The 23,007-nt window shown below is 49.7% G+C and overlaps 1 protein-coding gene across 2 annotated transcripts in view; it reads left to right on the forward strand.

Annotated features, from left to right (window-relative positions):
• CAMK1G (calcium/calmodulin dependent protein kinase IG) overlaps positions 1 to 22,654 on the forward strand; it is a 29,499-nt gene extending 6,845 nt beyond the window's left edge. For both annotated transcript variants that reach the window (XM_045452391.1, XM_045452392.1), the window contains 12 exons: positions 3,591 to 3,708; positions 9,022 to 9,150; positions 11,836 to 11,910; positions 14,346 to 14,484; positions 15,125 to 15,248; positions 16,612 to 16,687; positions 17,745 to 17,857; positions 18,622 to 18,700; positions 20,212 to 20,299; positions 20,536 to 20,960; positions 21,471 to 21,593; positions 21,754 to 22,654. In XM_045452391.1, coding sequence (XP_045308347.1) covers positions 3,591 to 3,708; positions 9,022 to 9,150; positions 11,836 to 11,910; positions 14,346 to 14,484; positions 15,125 to 15,248; positions 16,612 to 16,687; positions 17,745 to 17,857; positions 18,622 to 18,700; positions 20,212 to 20,299; positions 20,536 to 20,960; positions 21,471 to 21,561 — 1,457 coding nt within the window. In that variant the 3' untranslated portion in view covers positions 21,562 to 21,593; positions 21,754 to 22,654. The remainder of the gene's footprint in view (positions 1 to 3,590; positions 3,709 to 9,021; positions 9,151 to 11,835; positions 11,911 to 14,345; positions 14,485 to 15,124; positions 15,249 to 16,611; positions 16,688 to 17,744; positions 17,858 to 18,621; positions 18,701 to 20,211; positions 20,300 to 20,535; positions 20,961 to 21,470; positions 21,594 to 21,753) is intronic.
• The last annotated feature ends 353 nt before the right edge of the window (positions 22,655 to 23,007 follow it).

A 23,007-nucleotide genomic window follows, 5' to 3' on the forward strand; every position in this document is an offset into this window, starting at 1 on the left:
TCCCTAAAGCAGTCTGCCAGTCAGGGTTCATTTATCTCTCTGCCTTGCGGACCGTGCCCTCCAAATCAAGGGTCAGGCCACCACTGCATGGCTGGTGAGCCCCACCCCCCACCCCTGCTAGTGCCCGGGGCCCTGAACTGCTGTGGTCCCTCAGGGCTGCCCCCCTCCCAAGAGGAGCAAGTCCACAAATAGTCCTGAAGATACAAGCACAAACCACCAGATCCACACTGGAATTTCCAAATGCTAAGGATTTCATAACACTTCTCACACGCATTCTCATAATAACAGCCACCAACTAGTATACAGCCAGGTTGCAAATTTACACACAATACTGAAATGTGCGAAGAAAATGTAGCGTCTTTATTTCCCGTAAAATCCTTCTCATGAACCCCCACTCTCACCAGGCAGCAAAAACGGGAAATGGGGAACTTTAAATTTGAATGTGTTCATTATAGCATCTCAGGTTCAACGGAGTCTCATTTAGCTAACTCAGTTTCTTCCAGGAAAACACACAGCCTTGAGCAGCCTTGAGATGGCCTCGCTGCCTCTTACTCTGGTTCAAGGGGGCATTTTGTGTGATAAGGTGCTTACTTGATCTTCCTTGTAGATAGGAGAAAGGGGCCTCAGACTCATCAGGGACCTCAGATCCTAGTTCTCTGGGATCTCACCTCAAGATGACTTTTGACCTCTTTAGTGTGACTGGTCCCATCTGGCCCACCGGGCACCGTGCTGACACCCTCTACTAAAGGCCCAGCTCCCAGCCATTTGCTTCCACCTGAGAAGCCCTGGTTAAGCCTGTCTCTTCTTCTGGACCCCAGGTGACAGGCCCTCTAGCAGCTCTGTGTCCCTTCACCAGGGCCAGGGGCAGAAGTGAGATGACATGTCTGTTTAAGGACTGGTTCTAGAAGGTAGGGGATGAGTGGGGGAGAAGCCCTGATTGTAGCATTTGCCTGTGTCCAGGTGTAAGCACTCCCACTGTGGCTAATTTCAAGCTAACAACATGACATCACCAAACACAGGACTAGGGAGACACCCGCAGTCGGCTGTCATGATCTGGAACAAGCTGGCCCCAGCCCCCCACAGGCCCGGGGAGACTTCTGGAGTCCCAGCGGGTCATGCCACCCTGTCTCACTCACCTTCTCCCTCTAGGCCTGCCCCATGATTACTTCCCGCCCTGTTAAATGTGGTTGCAGTGGAAACTCCTCCTACACTTATAGCTTCCCACCAGCAGGGGCCTGGGAAGCCCACCCATCTGTGTCACCTATCTCTCCCAGGCCCGGATGGGGTTCAACTCCAGGAAGGTGAACACAGAGATGTGTGCTTCAGGCAACTACACCCATCTCCCCCCCTCTCCTTCCCTGGATCCACTTGAGCCAAAACTGTCATTTCCACACCTCTTCCTCTCTAGCAGGGCCTTCTCTTATGTCACATTCTTCGTATCCACAGGGGCTTAAGTCTCACACTTGTGTCTGAATGGCAGAAGCGGTTCCTCTCTATACTATAGAACCTATTTTAGGACACGAGTCCTCCTCCAGATGGGGATTACCAGGAATGAAGAGACATCGATTTAGCATCCCCCAAATACTATCTCTATTCCAACTGTTTAGTATATGTGAGACAATGTGCTAAGTCTCTGTGTACACAATTCCATTTAACCTTCACCATAACCGTAATGGGCTTTGTCCCATTTTACAGATGAGTTAATAAACTCAAAGAGGTTAGTAGCTTGCCTAAGGCCATTTAAGTAGTAACTGGCAGCAGTAGAATCCGAACTCAGGTTGACCTCCAAACCTCAGTTCTTTACCTGATGTTCATTTAGGGAGGCATCAACTTTCCCTTTGTCCTGAGGCTAATAGAAGACCCCATAGAGTCTACAGGCATTTGTTTCAATGGGAGAAGGAGGGGTATTGCCTAAGAGATGCGACCATTAGACATATTTTCCTACTTCTTAGGCCCAAGGAGTATGGGGGAAAGGGTGTTGGCAGAAATGGAGTTCACCCACTGCTCCAGACACGAATATCTGTCTGTAGTAGAGCAACTAGGGCAGAGCGCCCAAAGGCACGGAGATCCCCCCCAACCCAGCCACCCCAAGAACATGCTTCTCTCTAGTATTCACTGCCTCACTAGGGGCACCGTCCCCCCGATACCCCTACCAGAAACATGGCAGCCAGCCTAGACTCTCCCTGCTCTGTAGTCACATCACCTGGTATCGCACATAATCGGAAACCCAGAATGTATCCCAAGTCCACCCCTTCTCTCTCCCTCATTTCCACTGTGATCCAAGCCACCGTCATTTCTGTCCTGGACTTCTGTCCCCCACCATTTTCCATATATTGACTCCTACTCCCTCCACCCCATTCTCGACAGAGCAGCCAGAGTGAGCTCTAAAGTCAACGTGCAACTTAACTCCCTGCTAAAAATCCTCCAGTGTCTTGTGGTCTCCCTTAGAAGAAAAGCCCAGTATCTTTAGCAGGATCTATAGGGCTTTACACATGGTGTGTGCCCTGCCCGCCTCCCCTTGCTCACTCATCGCCCCCGTGTCATGCAGAGATCCCCCTGCTCCAGACACCCTGTCCCTTCCATCCCTTCAGGTGGTTCTTGCCTGGCCCCCATCTGGGGCTCCTGTATTTGATATCTTCTGCCAAAATGCTCCTTCGTACACACCCTGTGCTTGGCAGGCTCCTTCACAAACTTCTGATCTCAGCTTACATATGACCTGCTACGTAGACCTTCCCCTGACTTTATCTAAAGATGACTGTCCCTGTTTGTCCCCCTGGCAAGCCTAGGTTTTATTCTTTCATGGCTTTCCCGCCCTTTGTCACACACAGGAGGGTGGTACCCTCCCTGCTCATCGTATGCCTCCTCTAGCCTGTGAGTCCCCGGAGGACAGAGCCACCATCTGTATGGAGCCAGCACCTGGAACATCATAGGTGCTGCCTCAGGTGAATGAAGGTGGTAACTCTGGAACCCCAATACAAGGTTAGGACAAGATTTAGTTCAGATTTTAATGAATAATGACTTTCCCAGCACAGTACCAATGTTGTGGGTGTTTGGGAGGAAACAGTGTTCCTTCATCCAACATTCATTTAGCCCAGAACAGGTAGGAGAGAGGTGGGGGTCGGAATGACTTGGAGACGTGGCCTACCTGATACAACGTGTGACAACAGAAGGGAAGTCGGACTGACCCCGTGGTTTGAATAAACACCTTGGCCATCACCAGGAAACACAGGAAACCCCTCCGCACAACTCAGATTCCCCCCAGGGTGGATATTCACGTGTGAATCCATACGTGTGTGTGTTATTGCCCTTAAACACATATGTACAAAGTGGACTTTGCACTCCGAGACCCTCCACTCCTTGGGCGGTAGGAAGTACAATGGGCATGCAGTAGACGTGCAACGTATTTTTTGGAGCCATTTTAAAAAGCAAGCGGAGAGAATGGTCTTGTTTTTGCCAATTGTCCAGGGTTTGCTCCTTATCCTTCTTTCTAGCTATTATGTGACAGAGGTGTTTTCGATTCTTTTTGCAACTTGTTCTCATCCTGTCTAAGAAATTTTAGCTGATCAGACTCTTCCTCCCCTTCCTCAAAGCATCCCCGAAAGCTTCAACTCTGGAGGCGATGGGTCGAAAGGAAGAAGACTCCAGCTCCTGGAAGAAACAGACCACCAACATCCGGAAAACCTTCATCTTCATGGAAGTGCTGGGATCGTGAGTGCGGGAGCTGGGAGCTGGCGGGTGGCAGGGCTGCACACTGGGGGGACCCGGAAAGAGTTGTTCTGGGCCAGCTGCAGCTGACAAGCTGGGACTGAGGCCCCTGGGAAATCAGCCCAGCATCTCGCAGGGGGTGGGGTAGGGGAAGTCACCGTGGGGTAGAACGGAGGACGGTTTCATACACTGGGACCTGCAGGGCATACCAGCCCTTTCCCTGGGCTCCGCGTCCTGGCCCACCCCCAGGGATCCCTGCCCTGCTTCTAGATCCGGGACAACTTGGCAGGAAAGCGGGATTCTGGAGCACTTGTGGAGATTCAGTGACCCTAGAACTTTCCTGGGCCTCCTCATCCAGCTTCTTTGTTTCCCCCTGGCAGTGAACAGGTCACCCAACCCCACTGTGTACTGTAGACAGAGGAGAAGGGGCTTCTGGGCCCCAGAGAGTGGATGGGTACACATACGGAGTCAGCTCCCCATCGAGTCTGCACTGTAGCTTAAGTGCTGTGTTGGAAAAATAAAGTCATGCCGTAGCCCAAACTCCTACCCGCCTCTGGAGTGTCTGTGCCTGCCCTTTGACAACGATTACACGGCTGGAGGAACAGAGACAGCCTGTCTGGAGCTGACACTCTGCTCAGTCCTGCCTCTCCCCCACCCCCCCCCCCAACCCCGGGGAGGGTGCAGGCTGTGACGCAGGCTGCCAGGGGCTCCGGGCCACCAGCTCCGTAGCCCCAGGACCCTAGCTGCCCTGCTAATTGGTCTGGGCTAATTGGGCCCCAGGAAGTGAGGGGCAGTTAGTAGGCTGTCCATTCAAGCAAGCTTTCCCTTTAGCCAACTCGGGCTGAGTTTAGTTCCGTCGGCCTTGGCTGGGAGGCTTGACCTCAGGCAATGACAGCTGCCCACACTCTCACTGTAGACGGAGAGGAGCCAGGCCTGGCCTGGACAGGAGGTCCCTGAGCTCTCCCTGCCCAGGCCAGCGTGGGGCTCTGCGCACGCAGGAGGATCTTGGGGGTGGCGCTGGTCATCAGAGCCTTGGCCTTCCATCAAGGACCTTTGCCAAGACGGGGGTGGCTAGAGAGGGGATTTTTGGCAGGAGAGAGGGACGAGACTCATGCATGAATCAGAAATGATTTGCCAAGCATCCCGAAAATCAAGAGAAGGAGGGAGAAGGATGCCCAGGTTGGCAAGGGCTTATTCACTGTTTGCTCAGACTTGTGCTGTGGGTCTGTTAGAAGACGGAACTCAGTGAAGTCGGCCACTGCCGTCCTCAACCTAGGGGGACAGCGGAGTCGCCACTTTTTCTTGACTATTTTTTTAAGTTGATTTATTTGTTTCGAGAGAGAGAGTAGGTGCTAGAGAGAGCGGGGGAGGGGCAGAGGGAAAGGGAGGGAGAGAATCCCAAGCAGGCTCCACACTCAGCACAGTGCTTGATATCACCATAGTGAGATCATGCCCTGAGCCCAAATCAAGAGTCCGTTGCTCAACTGAGCCAAGGTGTCCCCTTTCCCTCTAACTTTTAGCTGTGAAAATAACTAATTTTTTTGAAAAGTGAAATAATAATACAGTGAACAACAAATATATACACCACCTCAATATACACCACAATTCAACAGCTGTTAACACTTCACTATATTTGTTTTACAAACTTTCATCTCTCTCTCTCTCTCTCTCTTTCACACACACACACACACACACACACACACGCATGCACTGATTTCCCTGGACAATTTGTCAGCAGTTGCACACTTCATGACATGTTACCTTTGAATCCTTCTGTCTGCATCTCCTAAAAATAAAGGCATTTTCATCTGTATCCACAATAGCATTGCGACACTCAAGAAAATCAGTAATAACTTCCCACTATCATTTTAGCATAGGTAAGTTTTGAAAACTACAGACTCCTGGTCCCAGACCTACCACACTGGGGTTTGCGGAGATAGGACTGAGTAGTCAGGAATCTGTATCTTAAGTGCTTCTGGTGGCTGTAACATATCCAGCCCCGCGCTGATCTGGGGAACTCGGGGGACCAGAGAGGGGGCAAGTCACAGCTGTTGCCGCAGTTGGGGCTGAACAAAAGCTAAAGAGAAGGCACCCCTGAAGTGCCCAGGAGGGGGACAGGCAGCCCCAAGCTGCAGACCCCATGCAGTTGTTACCAAGGTGAGATGCTGAGGGGAAGGGAGGAGTGGGTGGGGCAGACTCCTCTGAGCAGGATGTACTGGAATCTTGACGAATGCCTCTTGTCTCTAGCCCTCAGCTCTTCTGGAACAACCCACCAGTAGAGAAGGCTTTTGCTAAATCTGCCCAGAGATCACCCACAATTCCAGGGCCCTAGGGTAGCCTTATGGACGATGGGCAAAGCTAGTCCATAGCAGGGGAAATGTCACCAGGCCCCGGTCCTCCTCCTTTCACTGCCCAGGAAGAGACATCTCCTTGGTTCTCCCCCACTTCCCCCATCAACGAGTCTTCCAGCAAGCGGAGAGAGCTGTTCAGAGCAGGAAACACAGACCAAGTTCTACTGCAGCAAAGTAATCCTGGCTCTGAAGCCTCTGCCCGTCTTGCCTTCTGACCCCAGCAACCTGAGCTGCTCAGAACTAGCTCTCTGCTCCCCACTCTGACAGATAGCACAATTAAGTCTTGTAATCCCTCTTCACTGCCCGGCCATACTTACCACACACACACACACGCACACACACACACACACCACACGCACGCACGCACGCGCACGCACACACACACACACACACACATACACACACACACAGTGTACAAAGCAGCCTGAGGCAGAAGAGCAGTAACACCGTCTCAAATTGCCACCACACTGCACAACCCTAGGAGGCGCCATTTGCATACACTGCAATGTAAATGCCCACCCCCCGCTCCCCCCGCAAGGAAGGCTGGAATTTGACCTCATTCCACAAGAGAACCCAGAGTGGATATCGGCTTTGAAGTCAGCTGTACCACGCACGTACAGGCGAAAGGGAGAACTCTGAAATTGGGTCCCGGAAGGTCATAGCTGGAAGGAATCTTGAAGGCCACGTGGTTCAACTCTCTCATTTTATAACAGGGAAAGTGGGATCTAAAGAGGAGTAGAACACACAGCTAATCCGAGTCCAAACCTCTCCCTCCTCCCTCCTTCCACCCATCCACCCATCACACGTTTATTGAGCACTTTCCGTATGCAACCAGGTGGAGGACTTGGCACTCGTGCCCACTCGTGTGCCCGTATTCCCTGCGTCGTACTTCGCAGATGGTGCTGGACCCTGGCAGCCCCATCCTACCTGCTGTCCTGTGCCTCCATGCTGTTTCTTCTACCTCTTTTTCACCCCTCCTGAGACATCACTTCCACCTTTTTGCTGGGCTCTCATTCATCCCTGAAAACTGAGTTCAGGGTGTTAAGTCAGAGGGCCACAGATGACGGGCTCCTTAGCTGCTCCAAGCGATTGCTGCGTGCACGTTAGAAAAAGGTGCCCTTGTTTTCTAGCCTGCTAGCTGCTGGGGGGGAAAGTGTTGTAATAATTATTGGATGAACATGTACAACGGTTCCAAGGTGACTGGCATGTGTTGGAGTCGTGTGCCATGCATCCTGCCCAGCCAGAGCAGAGGCCCTGTCTTAAATGTTCGCTGTCGGTGGTCTCATGATACCCCCTGCTTATTTGTATGTGTCCATCTCTCACACTAGACTCTCAAGACCGATACTAATCCAAGCGCCTAACTAACACGCGGATTATCTGTTCTGTCAGATAATCAAGCATTCATTGAATGTCTAATAACATCTTTCAAATCCAGTGTTAATTGCTCATTTGTCTGCGTTCTTCACTAGTCTGCAGGCTTCCTAAGAACAGAAACACTTACCTTTTTTATCTCCAGTGTCTGACTCAGTAGGTGCTCAATAAATCTTGATTGAAGGGATGAGTGAATGAACGAATGAATGAATGGAGTAAGCTCTGAAGGCTCTGATTAATTCAATTCCAAGTGCAGCTGGGGGAAACAGGAAACTCAGACCCAGGAAACACTAAGTAGTTTCTTTCTTTTTTTAAATGCTATTTATTTTGAGAGGGAGGGAGAAAGCATGAGAGAGTGTGAGCGGGGAAGAGCGGATGGAGAATCCCAAGCAGGCTCTACGTTGTCAGTGCGGAGCCCTATACGGGGCTCAAACTCACGAAGCTCGAACTCGTGAATTGAACCGTGAGATCACGACCCGAGTCGGACACTTAACACACTGAGCCAGCCAAGCGCCCCACACCAAGTATTTCCTAATGCAGATCCTCAAAGCCATTACACGAGCTTGACTGCTATTGGGCCCCGAGTCTAAAATCCCCAGATGGCAGGGGACGCGATGGCTCAGCTGTTTCCTCACTTAAACCCTATTGCCTCTTGTTACTACCAGGTGTTCTCCCTAATGGTATTCAACTAATAATAGTAGTAACAATAATAGTGTCTGACACATGTAATTTAACAGATGTCAGGAATGCTTGTAAGCACTTTACGTATGTTAATTCATTTCATCTTCTAAACAACTCTGAATCAGATACTATTGACACTCCCACTTTTCAGGTAAAGAAACTGGGTAGTTAAGTGACTTGTCACCCAAAAAGCTGAGGTTCTCACCTGGGCACTTGGGCTCCAACATCCATGGCTAGCTAACTGCTATTCAATAGCCTGGTCTCCAGAGAACCCCCTTCAAAACGAGAAAGCTATAATTTGGAATCCTACCCTGTGTTTCCATTGGGTTCTAACCTCTCCTTCTTCAGAAAACCTTTCCAGAGCTGCTGGGTTCTGTCTTTCATTCTCATAGATCCTACTGAATGAGAGGGTTCTCAGCCCCCTTAGCCCTTGGTAATTGGCTCAAGATAATTATCACCATCTAAAACTGAGAGGGGAGTTTTGTTCCATCACTGCCTGAGCCCTGTTCCCAGTGCTACCTCCAGCTGCCATTCCAGTGTGCCACACTTCAATATGCTGGAAGAAGGCAAGTAAATTGACTCTGTGGTGGCCTCTCTTTACTGGGTTGGCCAAATGGAGAAATCTCTCCATAACCAAAGCGGAGTCCCTGCGTGTCCCTTCCAAATCACAGAATCGGGAAATAGCATCCATCTAGTGCCTGAGTCTGTAGTAGAATCTTTTCTTTCCCAAGAGAAAGGACACAGGGCTCGATGTAAGACAGGCTCTACCCTCAGTACACCTCCTCAGGTACCCACAGTGACAATGGAAACCAATTACCGGCCACACCTTCCTTCATCTACCCTTTGGTTTTGCCTCTAACAATGTTCTCTAGCCAGCCAGGACTAATTTTAACTCTTGGTGTCTTCTACTTAGAGGAGCTTTTTCAGAAGTTTTCCTGGTGAAGCAAAGGATGACTGGGAAGCTCTTTGCCCTGAAGTGCATCAAGAAGTCACCTGCCTTCCGGGACAGCAGCCTGGAGAATGAGATTGCCGTGTTGAAAAAGTGAGTGGGTCTTAGGGTTGGTCGGGTACAACCATACATAACATAACATTTCCTTCACAAATTACCTTTGAGGAGGACTGAAGATGGATTTCCACACCCAAAGGCATTACTTACTCCCTTTGATTGCATTAATGTGTCCATTTGATCAATCGGCCAAGTTAAGCCAGGCAGGTGCTTCTGCTGATTGGGGGGTGGTTGTGGCAGCAAATTGACTAGCAAACCAACTGGTAGCAGACCTGGTTTGTGCACATAGACCAGAGAATAATTAGCTCAATGGAACAAAAATCAACTAGGGCCAATAGCAGGAAGAATCAGTAATTAAGGAAGCAGAGGATTTAGAAATTGGTTTGACTTTATTCCAAAGCAAATATAGGCTCAGCACCCCAGCCCTCATGGTAGAGGCCACACTAACAAACCATCTAACTGTTTACAGCAGGACCCAAACAAAAAAGCCTTGTGGAATCCCCATGGTATGCCAAAAGTGTATTAGGCATTAGGAACACAAGAATAAGGCCTACAAAATTCCTTATCCTCAGAAGCTCACATTTTCTGGGCAGAGACAGGTGCCCATAACAAACTCTAATCCCATTAGACATGAGCCAATAGTAGCAGAAGGCAAGGCTTGAAAAATACAGAGATTCATTTTGCCTACATGTGCATTTTTATGAGTATGGGGTATTAGGTACATTTTTAAGGAAGAGGCACGTTGATAGGTGAGTAGAATTTAATGGAGACAGGAGAGGCAATGCAGAAAGGGAATTCAGGATGAGAGTAACAGAAACTCAACTGTGTAAGTGCAATGGACGTTAGGAAAGAGTCGGTATTAGAAGCCCCTGAGCTTAGAGTAAGGATCATCAAGGGACAGGAGCTGAAATCAAATGAGATCTGATTATAAAGGGTCTTGGATACCATGGTAAAGAATGTTGACTTTTTCCCGTGGGCAAAGAAAAGTCATCAAAGAATTTTTAGTAAGGAATCACATGATCAGACTTATATTTTAGAGCCATGCCTCTTAAGCATGGTGGAAGATGGATTTAAGACTTTCTCAATAATCTAGACAATGGATGAGGATACAAGCAAAGGTAATAGCAGGATCATGTGGCAGCAAGAAGACTGGATTCAAGAGAGAGAAGTGATTGGGCTTGGGATCGACTGCTTCGAGTATAAAAGAGAAAAGTACTAAAAATGATGCTGAGATTGAGCGATTTGGTGGAGGGTAATGTCATTGCTTGGATAGAGAACAAAAGGGATGTGTAGGCTTGAAGGAAATAGAAAGAAATTTGTTGGAACATATTGAATGTGTGTATCCCCCAATCTCAACATGGAGGATGCTGGAGATACCTGTTTGGACTCCAGAGAGATTAGAACAGAGGTGGACTGTGGACTCATTGAGAGCAAGGACTATGGTGGTCTTTCTTACCATTGTATTGTATCATCAGTCCCTAACAGCATAGATGCTTGGTAAAGATTTGTTCAGTAAATGATATATTAATGTTAGTATTGTCAACTTGTAAGTGTAATTGAACCCATCAGGTACCCACTGCAGTTGGTCTATAATTTTAGAAATTAAGCTTAAAGATGATAGATACTGTTTATTATGTGTTTACTATTCCCCAGGCACTACACTAAGCATTTTGCATGCATTATCTCTTTTAATCCTGATATAACCCTATGAGAGAGATGTACTTTGCAAACCAAAAAAGTGGGGCTTAGAAGATTTAAGAAAAACAGCCAGTCATCCATTTCATAAGTATCTCATCCAGATCTGAACTCAAACCCAACTGACTCAGAGTCCAAATTCTTAACCCCTATGCTACCCAGCCATGAACCAAACTTCCTAGAAAGGTTCTTCCTATGCACAGAATTGCTGCCCGGGAAGCCAAGCCCCACAGCAAGTATGATTATTCTGCTTGCCTTGGCCCATGAGTAATCCCATTCAGAGAGAACCTAGAGCAAATTTTCCTGAACACAGCATTACTGACATTTTAGACCAGATAATTCTTTATTGGGGTGGTGGGGTGGTGGACTGTGCATTATGGGATATTGACCGGCATTCCTGCCTCTGTCCGTTAGGTGCCAGTAGCTCTTACCCCCTCCCCAGGCACAATAACAAAAAATGTCTCTAGTTATTGTCAAATATTCCCCCAGGGACAAAAGAGCCGCTGGTTGAGAATTACTATCAGCAACAAAGACATTCCACAGAACTGACCCCAGAAAATAGCACCTTCCCGGCTTCTCAAAATATTCCGGAATAAGAATTTTGCAACACTACTTCCGTGGTTACCCATGAGGAGGCTTAACTAACCCGATTCTCTTCTGCTGCAGTCTACTTTCTTCGAGGATGTTTCTGGATGCCCATTTTGTAAAATAATCTAGTTTGGGGTGTTCCCTTGGCCTTCTTCAGGTATTTTAAGTTTCTCTTTTGGCAAAGTTTAAAGAGATTTCTGGAGTAGCCACAAAATATTGGTTCCCTGAAGGCAGAATGATCAATTATCCATTCAGAAATATGGATTGAACACCACTCTGGGATCTTTAAGATTTCTTTGTGACCACCTATTTATTAGGAAGGTTTCACAAGGATCCACTCTTCCTAAATATTGTCATCAAAGTCTCTAACAGAAATAAAAAAGTCCATTCTTTGTCTGGACACCTAAACCACGTACCATGACCCTTCCTTTTCCCCAGGATCAAGCATGAAAACATCGTGACCCTGGAGGACATCTATGAGAGCACCACTCACTACTACCTGGTCATGCAGCTGTAAGTGAAAGGTGACCCACTTCCTCTACAGATGTCTCTGGGGGTCTGGGAGGCCTAGAGGAAGCTGCTCCGTGGTGAGGGGAGTACGGTGATTTAAAAGATGAGATCAAGAATTAGTTCAAGAGGCTCTCAAATGCTAAGATTTCTCTCAGGTTAAGTATGCCTCTGGTCATGAACATGTTCTGTGTGGACCGAAGGGTAGAACTAGGACTGATTATTGAGATGGTCTGTACCACGACAGCCTTACCGATCGTTAAAATATTTTTTTAATGTTTCTTTATTTTTGAGAGAGAGAGAGACAGAGCACAAACAGAGGAGAGGCAGAGAGAGAGACAGACACAGAATCTGAAGCAGGCTCCAGGCTCCGAGCTGTCAGCACAGAGCCCAACATGGGGCTTTAACCCATGAACCGCGAGATCATGACCTGAGCTGAAGTCAGATGCTCAACTGACTGAGCCATCCAGGTGCCCCTAAAGTATTTGCTACAAGTCAGCTAAGCGACCCCGGCAGCAGCTGTGACTCCAACCCATCCATCCTCCCCTGTGCCCCAGCCACTCCCCTCAGACTTTCTGGACCTCCCCACAATGCTACAGTTGAAGGGATAATGACTGGCATAGCAGGGAACCTTCCAGAACCCTTCTCGGGCACCACAGCTTGAGTCCATTTTGACCAGCCAGTCCATCAAACTAACGTTAAATACTTTAATGCCACTCTAGGGTAAAATTACTGTGGGATTAGAAACCACACGACACAGATTTCAATTTGATACATATAAAAAAAAAAAGATTTTCTCAAAAGAGATCCATCCAAAGTTAAAAACAGGCTGTGACTGTGTGTGTCCATCTGTGGGACAGAAATGGTGCCTCCCTAGAAAGGTCTCCACATCATTGTCATATATAAATAGGAGTTCTGTCTGAGACTGAATGCTGTAGGAGTTGGTCGGTGCTCCTACAAGTGCTCAGCCTTGGACTCAGAGAAACTTCTATTTATAAAATACACACACACACACACACACACACACACACACACCACTCTGCTATCTCTATGGCTAGATGCAATATTTTTGACTAACAGGCTGATTCCTCAGAAACTTTAATGAGTTGATTCAGGCCTAAGCAGTCTATTAACTCCAAGGCTCACCTGAGGCCCAGTGACTAGAGGGAGCAGGTGGTCAAGGGAGTGAGGTTGGGGATAGGGGTGCAGAACAGCATTAACAAATGAGCAGGGACCATGTGGCACCTTAGTGAGGCCAATTCAACAGGATTAGCACACATTTAGATAGCCAGCTAAGGGGAGGCAGGGAAGCGGGCAGATTCAGATATCACCGAAGAGTGGAAAGCCTATGAGGGTGCCAGCTCTAGGACCCAGGCCACCCCATGTCAGGAATTGCTAGTTGTGCATAGAGACTATCTTTCTCATGGGCCTCTAGATCCTATGGCAGAGCCCAGAGCTTCAGGACAGAAACAAAAGGAGTAGGGTGGTGTGCATCTTGATTAGAGAACTTCTCCTTCCTCATCACTGCATGGTCCTATGATGTGTGCACGTCCGCATCCAGTGTCATGGAACAGTGACAAGGGGGCAAGGACTGTGAAAGAGTTGGAAACCCTGGCCCATGAAATGTTTATCCCAGGGAAGGCCTCAGGTGAGCATTTCACTGTCTTCACATACTTGAAGAGATCCACGTGAAAGGGTGGTATTCTTGCTCTGCGTGGCCCAGTGGGTAGAAGGGCTATCTGCTGGTGGAAACTACAGGGAGTGGGTTCCGTCGTAATATACAGAAATATTAAGAAGGCGGTGAAAGATAAAACAGTCTGTCTTAGGGGTAGTGAGTTGTCTGCCTCAGAGGTGTTTCAGGACGAGCTAAGAAACTTCTTGGCAAAAATAGTGTAGATGGCATTCAAGAGATGGGGAGCAGAGTGGATCTGAAGCTCCCCTGAATCCTAAGATACCTTACCATTGGAGTCTCCAAGCAGCACTAGAACTCCACCCACAAGTTCGGCAGTCAGTAGCCCAGTTTTCCAGTGAGGACAGAAGTCCTGACACGAGCACAATTTGTGTCATGTGTACACCTCATTCCTGTTTTGCCTCATTTCAATTTCACCTCTTCTTTCATCATGGCCCCTGTGTCCTAAGTCAGGAAAATAGGCAGGTAAGCGTGTGTCCACTAAGGGATTATTGGCTTCTTGCTTAACTCTAACGAGGGGCATTTTGCACTTCAAAGAAGTGTCTAGGGAGAGGGAAATGGTTGGCCCAAAGAAATGACTCGCTCGTGATATCATTCCACCACCCAAAGGAGGTATTCTCAAACTAAGGTAGACCGTGGGCACCCACCCGTTCTGCCACTGCTGTGTCTTCAGAGCTACAGAGTAAATGCACTTATGTCCCTTTGACCTGGAATAAGACCTGGATTCCTGCGCTTGCCCCTATGCCCACAGTGTTTCTGGCGGGGAACTCTTTGACCGGATCCTGGAGCGGGGTGTCTACACAGAGAAGGATGCCAGCCTGGTGATCCAGCAGGTCTTGTCAGCAGTGAAATACCTCCACGAGAATGGCATCGTCCACAGAGACTTGAAGGTGCCCGAGTGGGAGTCCTCAATGGGAAATAGAATGACCCTTCAGGAAGCTGCATGGGTCATGGGCAGCCTAAGCTGTGTAAAATGAGAGGGTTGGACCAACCTCATCATTTGTTGGATCCCTTAAACAAATCTTGAATGACTGAACAATCATTGTTAATTTTCATCTCAGCCTCTTCCTGAACTTTGCCCTAGGCCTCACCCTATTAGGATACCAAGAGAATGCACATGTTTCTTGAACCTAGCCACACTCAAAATCAGAAGAAATAAATACTAATTGGAGGCCAACATTGCATCAGGCACACACTAGACTTTAGAAAGGTCAGAGACGATTAACTATGGTTTGATTTCCTCAAAAAACAGTCTTAGGGTAGTTGGGGCTGAGGAGAGGGAGGGAGTAGTTCTTTAATGGCTACAAAGATGAGCAACCTGAGGGCCATAAGCAAAATACAGAGTGCTCAATATGGGGTGGGGAGCTGCAGCTAGGAGGAAGGAGGGAAGAACTGGGGGACATGAGCCTGTCCTTGAAGTCAGGAGCCCAGAGCGTAGCTTCCTAAGAAATTCTCTATCAGGGGAGGAAAATAAATATGTATTTCAGATGATTATATCCTACACTGCATGGTATTGCTCTTTTCCCACAGCCTGAAAACCTGCTGTACCTAACCCCTGAAGAGAATTCTAAGATCATGATCACAGACTTTGGTCTGTCCAAGATGGAACAGAGTGGAGTCATGTCCACTGCCTGTGGGACCCCGGGCTATGTGGGTGAGTCTGGGGACAGGAGGAAGGTTAACCAGTTGGCTGCATTCAACCTCATGGATATTACTGAACAGAGAGGGGTGGTTATAAGGAGACAGGGTTCAACTTCAGGGGCAATCCCAGGAGAGCTTTCATTATGAGGCTTAGGGTAAATCCATGTATCTCTAGAACTACCCCTACTGCTCCCAAACCCTACATCTTTAAAGACAGCCTACCCCTGAACTCTTCCAACAGCCCCTGCCTATACTTGCCTCTCATTATTTTGGCTAACTTTCTGCCTTTGTCTCTCCAGCTAAACCAGGGGCAGAGACAAGATCACAAACCCAGAGATCATTAGATTGCCAAGGGTTTGACCACTAGCCACCCCTTTTCCCTTTTCCCACTTCCACAGGAGACTACAACCCACCAGTTGGTGGTATCCCAGAGGCATAGTGTTGAGTTTGAAGCTGAGGAACTCAGGCATGCATGCTCCCGCCCAAACATATCCCCAAGAAAACATCCTAGGAAACTGGCAGAGGTGGGACTTCCTGCCTAAACAACAGGCTTTCAAGGCCCCCCCAAAAGTAAGGCAGGCAAGTTACCAGGTGAAAGCATCCCCAAAATTCATGGGGAGAAAGCCAAAACTCAGAATGTCCACTCCTGCCCCTTCCCTCTTCACCACTCATCACCTGGTTGAGGATGGCAGTAGGAAGGAGAACTCTAACTTAAGAGGAAATCTGCTCTCACCCCCAAAGAGAGGTCAGTTAGTAGGTACTGAGTCCCAATGAGTACAAATCCCTGGGATCTGGGATAAATACAGAAAGTAGCCCTCTACTGCTCCCATTCAGAGGAAGACATGGCTCGTTTTCTCATGGAGCTCTCAGTCTGATACGGATAACTAAGCCTTGCCCTCAGAAGGTACCAGAGACAGATGGAGCAGTTATCACCTGCCCTCTAAGAGTTCCTCATTTTAAGAGGGATGACTCAGTTTCTGCCCCCAGGGAGATCCCAGTCTAGTGGGAGAGAGATTGCCCCTACTTGGCAGATGTCCCCATCAGAACACAGACACACAACCCCAGCCCTGGGCTAACCCATCTGTGTGGGGAGACATAGACCTACATCTGATGGGGGCAAGGTAGCCTTGGAGATTCCCAGTCTGATGTAAGAGTCATAGGCCCTGTCATGGGGACCTTCCAGGTTGATGGAGGAAGATTCAGTCAGATGAGAGAGATACCGTCCTCGCCCTAGGAAAAGTTTCAGTGATACAGAAACACTGCCATCCCAGGAGCTTTCCTAGTCCTCTTCTCTAAGCCTCATCCTGACCTTCAGCCCTCACCCCTCGGCCCTCTCTTCTTGTCCCAGCCCTGACTCTGCCTTTGGTTTGTTGTAGCTCCGGAAGTGTTGGCACAGAAGCCCTACAGCAAGGCTGTGGATTGCTGGTCTATTGGCGTCATCACTTACATATTGTGAGTAGAAGCTGTCATTGGCTCAGTTCCTGGGAAATCTCACAACCTGCTCATCCTTTTTCTCCCCTCCCCTATTTTAGCTCCTCAAGCAACATCCACCTCCAAAGCATGTGTATGTACACGTGTGCATGTGCGAGTGCTTGCATGCATGTGGGTGTGTGTGTGTGTGTGTGTGTGTGTGCGAGTGCTTGCACGCACACACACACACACACACACACACACACACACACGCTTACTCATGCACACAGCTCCAAAGGTTTCTGTCCTGGTCTCCACCAGATTATAAAAACAGAGCTCGGTGTGAACCCACTGTTGAGCCATATGGTACTCTCTGTTCCTGCACCCCACCCCCATTTACTCTATATAAATGTGTTGAGTCCCGCTCTATGGAATGAGCAATGGAAAAAGGGGAGGCCAAGCCAAACTTGAAAGTCAAGTGGGTACAATGTTCACATCTCAAATTTCTCTCCTGGCAAGTCAGCCCAAAGCAAAATGATGGCCCAAATGAATCTGGTCATTGTTCCTCTTCACATATTCTTGGGCTCTCCTTTACTAACCTACTCATCACCCCTTCCCCACCATTCCTCTTCATCTATAGCAGACTCTGCTGTTAGGAAAATAACCTGTCATTTACCCTTTAGTGTGGATTCAGTTCTCTATTTCCTAAGCTTATGTTGAGTAACTACTGTCACTCATTCATTTACTTAACAAATATTCATTGATTGTCTATTCTGTGCTAATAGCCTAAATAATCCCTCAGGAAACTTACATTCAAGCAGACATTCTATCATCCCTCTTAAAGATCTTGTATACATCATCTAAGTGTCAGGGGAGGTATAGGAGAGTTGGTGAGAGGTTTGGGGGAACAATGCACAAAGGGGCCTTCCAGGGCTGCCTGTTCCAAGCTTTGGCTCCTGCATAAACACTTGAGGGGGCCTGCATCATTCCCGAATCCTAGCTCATGCCTGTGTATAGTGGAGGCTAGGCAGAAGGGAGAGGCTGGCTCAGGGAGACTGGGGTTGTTTAGCAGCATACCTCCTTCCGTGTTTCACTGCAGGTTGTGTGGGTATCCCCCCTTCTATGAAGAAACTGAGTCAAAGCTTTTCGAGAAGATCAAGGAGGGCTACTATGAATTTGAATCTCCATTCTGGGATGACATTTCTGAGTCAGGTAAGACTACCAGGTGTGAAGGACAAGATGACAGGCTCAAGGCAGAGAGTGCCAAGAGAAAAGAGCTTAACAAAAGATGACAGTCCTGGCTCTTGAAAGTCCCTAGGGAAACTTATAGACCGGGCTGCCAGAGAAGGTGGAGAAATCTTTATCTGGCTCAAAGGCCAAATAAATTATTTGCATCCAATGTTTAGGCTTTTGTTTTCTGGAGGCAGAACCACAGCATACCTGGTAAAAGAGGGGAGGTAGTTTAGATGAGGGGCCAGGAGGGCAGCTTGAGGCACAGGGGAATGTTCCAGGCAGGAGCAGCAAAACCAAGGCAAGTTTTTCCTTTCAGATATCAAGACCGAGAGTATGCAATGTCTGTATGTGGGAGAGAAGGCAATCATTACATGTTGTGGGGCCCATTAAGTGCAGATCAGCACTGGGACAAGGCAGCATTCACATGTGTGCCCACGTGTGGGTGCCTGCCCCTGAATGGTGCAAACGAATACACTCGTGGCGTGCAGGCACGTTGATGCCTCGTGATAAGAGATGTATCTGCAGTGCTGTGTGGGTGAGGCTACGTAGAGCCTCTCTTTGGTGGTTTATGGTGGGTTGTCGTTAGGTGGCTTGGATTTTTTTTTTTCTCTTTTAAGACTCTTAAAATTGCCTCTTTGGAAGATTAACTAAAGATGCATTCATTGCCACCCACCAGCCCGGAAGTGAATTTCCATCAGTCACGAAATCTGGCCCTTAGTTGTGTCTTTGATTGCTCCCCTTAGCCAAGGATTTTATTTGCCACTTGCTGGAGAAGGACCCGAATGAACGGTACACCTGTGAGAAGGCCTTGAGGCACCCCTGGTGAGTGAGGATGGGGTGGGGTCTGGACCCTAGCCTTTTGGTTCCCCAGATGCCATGATGGCTCATTCACATGGTGTATCCCCAGAGTTTGCTTGCCCTGAGCTCTTTACTCTTGCAGCATCCAAGGAGCATAGACTTGTCTATCCGGTCCAGCTAGAGATGCAAACAGCATTTAATGAGGTGGGTTCTGACCCAGACGTGGGGGCTGCATCATCTCGTCAAGGGCAGGAGACAGACGCAACCAGGCTCTGTCATCAGTACTAGGATGCAACCCTCAGTACCAGCTGTGCAAGAGGCACCGGGAAGAGGCAGCTGTGCCCTGTCCTTAAGAGAATCATCCCAAGTGAGGCGATTTGTGAGGAATCACAAAGCAACCAATCAGTAAACTGAGTAAATGAAGTCTTGAAACACTTTCTTTTCTCATGCGACACCCCTGCTCAAGATTCCCAGTAGCTCCCCACTTCCTACCACAACAAGCCTAGATTCCTGTGCCTTTTCAGGTTTTCCCCATTCTGGCCTGACCCTTTACCTCCAACTTTATTTCCCCCAATTCCTGACACACCTCCTCTGTTCCAGAGAGGCCTATCTAAGAGTTGCATTTCTCTTCCTGCCCTCCCCTACCCCATATACCAAGCTCTTTCCAACCTACACCTGGGGTCATACTATTTTCACACCTGGAATGTCCTGCCTCTTGCCTTGTATGTAGCATCCTTGAGGACCGGAGCAGTTTCTGCCCTTCCCTGATGCCCTGGCTCCTGCAGGCCAGGTACCCCTCCTCACTTCTCTTCATCAATCACACAGCTTACATGAATGACTCTAGTTCGTGGCATGGAACAAGGCTCCACGCCTACACTGGAAAGCCCCAGGGATCAGGGCGACATCTGTTGCTACTCTGCGTCCCTAGTACCTAGAAAGTACTGCACCCATGGCAAATGTCTAAGGAACACGTAGAGATGGATGATGAGGGCAAGGGCAGCCTGTATTGGGCGGCCTCCTTCAAGAAGGCTTCCAGGAGGAGATGGGTTCCAAGCAAAGCTTTGAGCTAACAGAGAGGGACAACCCAAGCACCCTCTGACACAGGGGCTGGTAAGCCTTGTTTGTGAAAAGCTGGAGAGTCAGTATCTTAGGCTTAGCCGGCCATATCGTCTATACGGCAACTACTCAGTCTGCCCTTATCACCTGGAAGTAGCCATAGCTCATACCTGAATGAATGGGCACGTCTGTGTCCTAGTGAGACCTATTTACAGAAATGGACAATGGGTAGATTTGGCCCATGGGCCATAGTTTGCCGACCCTGCTGTAAAGCAAGATTTTGGTTTTGCCAAAGCATTGGTCCCCTAATGACCTGCCCAGGGGGACAGAGGAGCCTGGTTCCAGCCCATTCCTACGGTGGGTCACTCTTCTTCTGAGTTCACTCAGCTTAACTAGGACCTGCATGCACAGCTCCCTGCCCAGCTCCTGGATGAGTCCCATAATCACTCACTAGCCAGGTGTCCCTTCTATATCTACAGGATCAATGGAAACACAGCCCTCCACCGGGACATCTACCCATCAGTCAGTCTCCAGATCCAGAAGAACTTTGCCAAGAGCAAGTGGAGGGTAGGTCGCCCTTTCTGGGGAGGTAGCAGGCTCTTCTGGGCCACTGGAGGCTGAGCTGGGGCAGGGCTGGTGGAGGGGCTGTCTTTGGGGCTTCCTAGCAGACACTGGAGCTCCCTGGAGCCTCTCTGAAATGAGAAGTGGGCAAGTTTCAAGAGGCCACAGGGAAAAGGGAAAGTTTGAGCCCTGCAGCCCTCTGGGAGCGGAGGTGGACAGAGGCTGCTCTTGTGTCTCCTCAGCAAGCCTTCAATGCAGCAGCTGTGGTGCATCACATGAGGAAGCTGCACATGAACTTGCACAGCCCAGGCATCCACCCAGAGGTGGAGAACAGGCCTCCCGTCACTCAAGCCTCAGAAGCCTCCACACCCAGCGCCTCTGAGCTCACCATCACCGAGGCACCTGCCCTGGACCAGAGTGGCGCACTTCCTGCCCTGCCCCGGCTGCCCTGCCAGCACGGCCCCCGGACCGCTGCACCCGGTGGCAGGTCCCTCAACTGCCTGGTCAATGGCTCGCTCCGCATCAGCAGCAGCCTGGTGCCTATGCAGCAGGGGCCCCTGGCCGCTGGGCCCTGTGGCTGCTGTTCTAGTTGCCTGAGCATTGGGAGCAAAGAGAAGTCCTCCTACTGCTCCGAACCCACACTCCTCAAAAAAGCTAACAGAAAACAGTACGTATTTTCAGCCAAAGACAGAGGCCTAGCCCTGCTCAGGCAAAGGGACTGAAAGACACTGACCAGAAAGAGGAGGCTCTGCAGGGTGGGAAGAGCTCTGGATCAGGGGTCAAGGGAAGTGCCTCCAGTCCTGTCGCTCCCACTAGCTGTGTGGCTGCTGACAGATCAGGCAACGTGTCTGTTTCTGGTTTGCTCGTCTGTAAAATCCTACCCACCTGCTCAGCCTGCCTCACAAAGGTACTTAAAAGTTTAGTGAAGCAACAGGAATTATAAATGCCTGCAGAAAACTGGGCACGTGTGAGTGATGCACACTAGATTCCTTGACTTTCCAGAACCGCTGTGTTGGGGGAGGAGGGGAGCTTCGTTGTCATCTTGGTCTTTTCGGCAAGGGCTTGTACTTTCCAAACCTGATAAAGGGAGGGCTGAGTGGATGCCACAGTCACGGGGAACCACCCAGATCTTGCTTCCACAAATACTTCACAGCCTGCTGCCTCGTTTCCTTTCCAGGAACTACAAATCAGAGGTCATGGTGCCGGTTAAAGCCAGCGGCAGTTCCCACTGCCGGGCGGGGCAGACCGGAGTCTGTCTCATCATGTGATCCCCGGAGTCCACGCCTGTGTCAATTTTCAGGTGAGGCGACCAGAAGTGGGAGGGCTAGGGCGGGGGGGGGCGGGCTCGGGGAGGGTTTCTGGCCCAGAAGGAGAGCCCCAGCACAGGGTCTGAATGAAGGGGTCTGCGGGGCACCGGAAGCGGCAGGCCCACCCCCACCCCGAACCCATTTCCTCTGCAGGAGAGTTGTCATCTCTTCTCTACCCTTCCAAACCCGGCATCCACCCTGCAGCGGGGAGGAAGGCGGAGCAAGCGGAGCAGGGCCTGGCAGGAGTGGTTTAGGGTCAGAAGCAGCACGCTGCCGCCGGGGGCAGACCCTCACGGAAGGCCCAGCAGTGAGCCCCGAGGCGCGGAGGCCTCGTTGAAGCCGTGGGCAGGAGGGCGGCATCCACCCGTTTCCAGGTCTCCCTGACCTGCCTGCTCTGCGCCCCCACACCCTGCGTGCCGTGGCTCCGTGCAGTGTACTAGGTAGCTCTTGCCCGGGTCTGTGTTGTTTGTGATGAAAAGCTTAATGGGCTGGCCAGGCTGTGTCACCTTCTCCGAGCAAAGCCATATGGAGCATCGACCCAGACTCCGGCTCAGCACACACTCGCTCCTGCCTGCCAGGCCTTTGTCCTCACGGCCAGAATGGGCTCATTAATGTAGTCGCTTACCCATCTGCATGAATGACAGTCAGCTCTGTGGGCCACCCGTGAGCTCTCAAGTTCCCATCCTTGGCTTTAGGATTAGCTCCAACCGGGCTGAGACGCGGCCAGCCTGCCCCCGGCTTACTTCTGAACCACCTCCCTCCCTGCCCCAGGCCCAAAGCAGCCCCCACAGCCTCCAAGATGAAAAAGAAAAATCAATGATTAGGTACTGCGAGGAATCCTTATCCTGACCAAGACGCCCCACCCACACCCAATGAAGTACAAATTGCAAGTTGACGGTTTTCATGTCAGACGGTTAATTCTCATCCTGCTTCTGCTCTTCTCTCCCTGGAAATCGGGGACCTTATTCTTGTCCCTCTCTAGTTTTCTTGTACCCCGTCCCCTCCAGCTTCATGCTCGGTGTTGTGCTCAATAAAATGGACATATTTTTCTCTACGAGGCTTCATGTGGTTCTTCTCAAAGTCAGCAGTGGCTCTGGGACTTCTGAGCCCGTGCCGGGTGGAGAGCCTGGGGTCTGGCAGGGGGGTGGCTGATGCAGACTGGGAGCATAAGGTATGCCAGGTACTTAATGACAGGAGTTTCACGCACTGACTCACTGACTCCTCAGAACGACCCCCCGGGGTAGGGTCTGTGCGAGCCCGAGCCGTCAGGCTCCAGCATCCATTCTCCTAATGACTGTGGTAGACATTCATGAGTTTAAAGCCCAGCTCTGCTCTGCCCTCTGCCTCATCTGTGACCTTGGTGGGGGGGTTACACAGCCTGTGCCTTCGTTTCCTCACTTGTCAAAT

Source organism: Leopardus geoffroyi, chromosome C3 (genome assembly GCF_018350155.1).
Source record: "Leopardus geoffroyi isolate Oge1 chromosome C3, O.geoffroyi_Oge1_pat1.0, whole genome shotgun sequence".
Taxonomy (NCBI): Eukaryota; Metazoa; Chordata; class Mammalia; order Carnivora; family Felidae; genus Leopardus; species Leopardus geoffroyi.